The sequence below is a fragment of the Cariama cristata genome, unplaced genomic scaffold (assembly GCF_000690535.1).
Source record: "Cariama cristata isolate BGI_N322 unplaced genomic scaffold, ASM69053v1 scaffold30647, whole genome shotgun sequence".
In the NCBI taxonomy this organism is placed as follows: Eukaryota; Metazoa; Chordata; class Aves; order Cariamiformes; family Cariamidae; genus Cariama; species Cariama cristata.
The window spans coordinates 14,656-21,043 of record NW_009625439.1 but is presented as its reverse complement, the minus strand read 5'-3'; the positions used below and the strand labels follow the sequence as shown (position 1 = coordinate 21,043).

Sequence of the window (6,388 nt, the reverse complement as noted above, 5' to 3'; positions counted from 1 at the left end):
CGCAGCAGATGGTGCTGTTGCTTCAGCTACGGCAGCGCTCCGCGCAGGCACAGCAGCCCTGCCAGCCCCCTTAACAGCTCCGAAACAGGATCCCCACCCTCAGCTGCGGACTTCGGCAATGTTTTGGGTTTTTTTTTTTTCATATCATCTACGGATCTATTGCAAAATGTCCTTTCTTCCAGGCTCGCGGTTAATGAGGTGCTGCAGGACGCGTTCTCAGGGTATAGATGTGAGCGGAGCTATTCTCCGGAGTAAGAGTAAAGCTCTACTTTTTCCTTCAGTTCTTAATTTATAGGAAAAGCATTTTACATGGAGATTTGGACCTGCATGCTGCTCCAAAAGAACGTGTTCAGATAAGGTCTTCGGCCAGCTCAGGGCCAAGCTATCACATCCGAAGCTGGATCCAAGAACCTGAAGTTTCTACAGGTTTCCTGGAGGCTTAGGAAATGCAGAATCCATGTCCCTAGCTATTTGCATTTCCATGTGCGTTTTTCATGCCAGTTGCCCACCCTCACTTTCTCCTTGAGTAGCAGGGCTCAAGCAGAGAGATGACCAAACCAGGATTTCAGTGCCTTCATTTTTTCCCATCATCTTTCTTTGGCAGGAGCAAATGTGAACATAAAAACAAACAACCAAGATGAAGAGACTCCTCTGCACATCGTTGCACGTTTGGGTATCCCAGAGCTCGTGGCCTTTTACGTGGAACAAGGAGCACATGTTGATGCTCTCAATGCTTACATGGAGACTCCCCTGGCCTGTGCAGCCTATTGGGCCCTTCACTATAAGGATCAGATATACAGCCCGGATCACCACCTCATCTGTCGGATGCTCTTAGATTATAAAGCTGAAGTGAACACTCGTGATGAGGATTTCAAATCACCGCTCCACAAAGCTGCCTGGAACTGTGATCATGTCCTGCTGCATATGCTGCTGGAGGCAGGGGCAGAAGCAAACATCATAGACGTTAATGGCTGTGCACCCCTACAGTATATCATAAAAGTGACATCTGTGCGGCCAGCTGCCCAGCCTGACATCTGCTACCAGCTGCTCCTGAATCATGGAGCAGCTAGGATATATCCTCTGCAATTCCACAAGGTTAAGGATGGCTTTGTACAGTAGGGATAGACAGAGAGGTGATGTCTTGAACAGGAATATGAGAGATCCAAACTTCAGGGTTTGGCGGTATCTGGATTTCCTGGAGTCCTGTAAACCATGGGCCCAGAATACCCAAAACCTTGTGAGCTGACCTGTTGTATGAGTGGTACTGTTTAACTGAAGTGAATTTACAGTTGCTAATGCCAGAAACCAGACCCAGATCCCATTTTTGTTCTTAACCAGCCTGAAACCCCAAACTCTAAATGCTGGTTCAAGCCTAATTTTTGAGAGCTGATTCACTTTCCTGTTTCAGAAAACCTACATGCCTTTGTCAAACCTGGCTCCATGCAGGCTTAACTGGGTTATACAAAATGTATATTTCATGGCCTGTACAAAAGACTGGAGATCAGACCAGTTGATTCAGTTTGTCACTTCTGACCTTTAAACATCTATTCAAATCTATTAAAAATGAAATGCATCTCAATACAGCTTTGGTGCATTCCCAGGAAATGTGAGAAATTAAGGGGAAACGCTGGGTCTGGGCTCATAGTTGATGGGGAAAAAAAAAAAAAAAAAAGAAAAATAATTGCAGGATCCCTCCCAAAGAATTTCTAAACATCTGCCAAGCCCAAGGCACTGACAGAAGTAGCCGACAGTCTTATTGTATCAGACAACTAAGTAAGCTTGCTGTAGTCAGGACTTACTCTCTCTCGTCTGGTGCCCTAAGCAACATTTTGCAGCTCGTCCACTGTATATGTAAAGTCTTAGCAAGCCAAGCAACCACAAGCCTTTGAATAAAGTACCAAACTTTTACTTGTACCCTCTGGAGCCCAGGATGAGATGGCCCTGTCTGTAACACAACAACACTTAGTCTCCTAAAATGTGTTTGAGAGCTGGGTCTGGGGTCTCCTCTTCCTGCCTCTGCCTTTCTCCTGTTGCATGGAGTGGGTCTCCCTTCCAAACCATCATTTGCCATCTGTAAAATATGTAGGATGATATCTGTCCCAGAGGGATGTTTTGCAGCTTTGTTTGTGAAAGCCTGGTGACTGTATGGGACAAAACAGTGCAGCATACGGTGTGAACGCAAAGTGTTATTCCCTGTGTGTGAGTGACAATAGACTTTGGTTTTTTTCCAGCTGAGCTAAAGTTCCTGGGGAGACAAATTATTTCAGAGGCCTTGTGTGGCTTGGTTGCCTTACTTCTAAGCTGTGTTATCTCCCAGTCTTCTTTTAAATTTTCCTGAAACGATGCATTTTTGATTCCTACGACAGGATTTTTTCTGTTCCTGTGCTGCAGGACCTGGAGCAAGGGCTTTGTGCATGGCTTTGCCTGGTGTTGAGTCGCTCAACCCAGCTATGAACAAGTTATGTCCAGATTTGGGTGATAAAGCGCACCCCGTCAGTAAGCTACACTGCTCTGGGGATCTAAGCCAGTACTTCTGCATGGTGTTAAACTGGGGTGTGTGCAGCTCCACTGGGGGCTAGCCTGGGGTTTCTCGCTGTGCTTGCACTGAGTAGTATGGACGAGGCTTGTGCCTTTTGCATCTCCAACCTCATCCTCTCATAATTCTTTGGCTGTGTCCGTCTCAGTATGCCATCGCACGGTGCCAAGAGTTGAGGCTAGCCCCAGTTTCTTGGTGGTACTCATGGTCTCTATGAATCCTGCCTGCAGGTGCTGCAAGCCTGTCATTCCCACCCTAGAGCTGTGGAGGTTGTCGTCAACACCTATGAACACATCAAATCAACATCTAAGTGGAAAGCAGCCATACCTGATGACGTCTTTGAGGTGAGATCTTAATGAGTTGTAACCGAGTAAAAACCAAGCTCATTATTTGCATTCTCCATATCTGGCCACAGAAAATAGAGAATGCTTTTGAAAGAGAAGACCATCTCAGATGATTTGGAATTTCCCCATTTAATATCACTCACTTAACAAAAGCACATCACCCACCGACAAAAGACATATTTTGAGAGAAATTTTCATTGCAACATTATCCTTTGGAGCACCCCTGTCAGAGTGCTGCAGGAGCTCAGCTGTCCTGCACTCAGCAAGTGCGAAGATCCCAGCAGTGACTGGTGATTCTTCAGATCTGTCAATCCATTTGTTTTTTTTTTTTAAGTCAGCAAATGTTTGAAAAGTACCACATTACACGGGTGCAACTATGTTTGTTTAGGTTCTGTGGCATGGGATAGGTTTCTGCGAGCAGGACTGGTTAGCTGTAAATACAAGGGAGAATTTAAACGACAAAAAAGGGATCCGAGAGGAGAAGATGTTGTCAAAAGGCAAAATTGTGGGACAAACTAGCTGCTTTGACATAATTATCTCTTTAATTCAGAAATCCTCACAGTTCCAATATTCCAGTTTAAACCTAGCTTTTAGTTGATACTGGGTTTTTAAAAAAATTTCAAATCAGTGCTGAAGCTAAGTGCACCAATATCTGCCACACATTATCAGTAATGTTTAGGGAACTCCATCTGTATTATAACACAGAGTTATATAGCCAGAGGAACTAGGAGACTTTTTTTGCATCAGATTTGTTCAGAAAAAATTAGAAGAAATCATTCTGGGTGAACACAAAATTAAGAGTGAAAGGTCTTGAAATATTGGAACATTCTGATTTGGAAAAGTCCACAGTCACTCTATTTCTTTGTTGAGATTTTCATTTTTGTTGTCACAGCTATTTACTGAACTTGACATGAAATTAAAACTTTTTGTTGACACAAATCCATACTTTTCCGTACATAAAGTGTATCTGAGAATACATGTAACCAGATCTGTCAAGTAGCAAGATTATAAAATGAGATCAAGTCACACATAGTTGCACGTATTTACCGTTCGCTTCTTTTATTTCAACGTCATTTGTAAGCATCTGCACTTTTCTTTCATCTCATGGGGATGCAATTTTATTTATTCTAAAAGGCCAGTGAGACCGAAGGCACTCTGCCGTTGGCAGCCCCAGCCAACTCGCCGGTCACTCAGCTGGTGTTGGCCTCCTGGCTGCCCCGCCGTGGGGTGCAGGGCATTAATTCGTCCACGCATGCTGACCCTCAGCTGGCTGCGACCTCTGTTCAGCTCAGGACTAACACCACAGAGGAACTCCAACCTCAAACTGATGGGTATAAGACACACCAAACCTAAAGATTTCATCATGGTCTTTAACTTAACACTAAATATTTGAGGCAAGCATAAGAATTTTGTGCAGGCCTTTGGCTAAAGCAAGTCCCTGGTGCTTGATGTGCCTCCAAGGGACAGGAGGGTTGGCTGAGCTTTTTACCTTGTTCTGCCAAGGGCTGCATGTGGGCAGGGGAAAGGGAGGGAAGGAAAACAGCCTTATTGCCCTAAAACATGCTTGTGTCTCCTTTTTTACAGCGGCATCAGGATTTCTATGACTCTCTGTTCACTGTGTGCAGCAATTCACCACGGTCACTCATGCATTTATGCAGATGTGCTATTCGGGCAATATTGTCAGAAAGGTGCCACCGAGGAGTCCCCTTGCTCTCCATCCCCCTGTCCATGAAGAAGTACTTGCTGCTGGAACCAGAAGGAATCCTCTACTGAGCTGCAGGAGAGTGGACACCAGCATCTCCCTTCCCGGAGCCGCATGCCTCTGCGGGGTGTTGGAGATCCCAGCACAACCCTGACACAACCCTTTGCTTTTGTACAGTCGCAGGACAACCTGAAGCTGGGCTGGGATTTACCAGCTCTCCTCGGAGACCCTGCCTTTCCCTGCACTAAGGAATCGCAACTGCAGGCTGCGGGTTGTGCTGGGGGGAGGCAGAGCCGGAAAAGCCCCCACTCCCAACAAACACAGGGGCACATACTTTGTTCAGCCTAGCTTGAACGATGCTGCTGCTTCCTTTGGTATTTATTCCACTGCCTGCTAGATAGCATTAGATTCAGTCTGAACAACCTTTGATACTGTTTCACTGTAATTTTCTTCAGCCGTCATTTTGGGAGTAAAAGAAAGGATAGTGTCAAAAATTAGGACATTTATTACAGTCACAGAAATGTTTTCCCAGAAAGAAATGGGTGCACTGCTTTGAATTGTGACCATAGACAGGATTTCAGTAGTTTCCATATTTTCCTGTGGATTGACTCTCAATTCAATGTTAGTTCACTGTTCATTATGCCTGTCTGTACCTTATAAAGCTTTGTCATAATAATATCATTTTAATTGTAAGAGTTTTTTCCATTATCAGTCATAGTATGTGAATAGGATTGAAATCTGCAGCACTGAAATTTCTGGACATTGATATTCATGCGCAGATGCTGTCTCTATTTCTACTCTCATTGTGACTGATGATAAATTCATATCCTGGTGTCAAGAAACACAGGCAGAATGGACTTGCCCCTGCCACCTGCACAGCTGTACTTATACCCATCCATACATCCCTCAGGATGGTGTTGAATGGGTTCTGGGAAGAATATGAACCCTTCTCCTCATTGATGATAAAAGGAACCCAGCCTGTTAACACGGACGATGCATCTCAATTTTTGGCAGCTGGGCGCAGGTGAGAGGAATCCCACCTTAACCAAAAGGTGTTTCCAAGATGATGATGTGTTAGCTGTGCTGTTACAGACCTGCCAGTCCTCGTGATGTGCAGGCGCTGTGCTTTTGGATCTGCCAATGCTAGGAAACCTCTGCTCCTGACCCAGCTACTGTCCCCAGTCCAGGTGGATGAAATGCAGGGCAGTGGCAGTTCACACACCAAGTATCCCACAGCAAAGGCAAGGGTGTGATCTGACCTATGGATAAAAACCATTCTTCTTCCCTTTTTTAGTTTGATGCAATCTGTCTGGGCTGTTCCACTTTTTTTAGATCCTGACAATTCTGGGCCCAATTAAAAGGGAGGTGAGCCGTGTCCACCACTGGGAGCCAATAACTCCTGACTTCTCATTGCATCTCTGACTGCGAAGCTGGCGGTCTTCATCATTCTGTCTTTGCACGGGAGCCCACAGCACGTTAGGCTCTTCCCAGCCGGACAGGAGCAGCCAAGCTGCTCAGCATCTCTGTGTCTCGCAAAGTGCCAATAACAGTACTTGAAGAAACGTGCAGATTATTTAGTGTTATAGATCACTTCTCTTTCTTTTCTTCTCAATTTTCATGAATCAAAGCTTGTACGCTGTGTTAGGAGAGAATCTAATTCATGGGTCTGTTTATGTTTAGCTAGACAGCAATGCAGATTGCTTTTTAACAGTTTCCAATGGAGGATTTCAAAGACAACAAAGACCATGAGAAAATGCTTTCTGATACGAATGAAGCTGTAATACAGGTCCCATGTGGTGTACTAAA

General features: G+C 44.9%; 1 protein-coding gene across 1 annotated transcript; it reads left to right on the top strand.

The window, feature by feature from the left end:
- Positions 1–604: 604 nt before the first annotated feature.
- On the top strand, positions 605–4,653 carry ASB4 (ankyrin repeat and SOCS box containing 4; the record flags this gene model as incomplete). Its single annotated transcript, XM_009703622.1, has 3 exons — positions 605–1,095; positions 2,767–2,880; positions 4,465–4,653. Coding segments are annotated over 3 exons (794 nt in total), but the record flags the coding sequence as incomplete, so codon positions are not given.
- Positions 4,654–6,388: the final 1,735 nt, after the last annotated feature.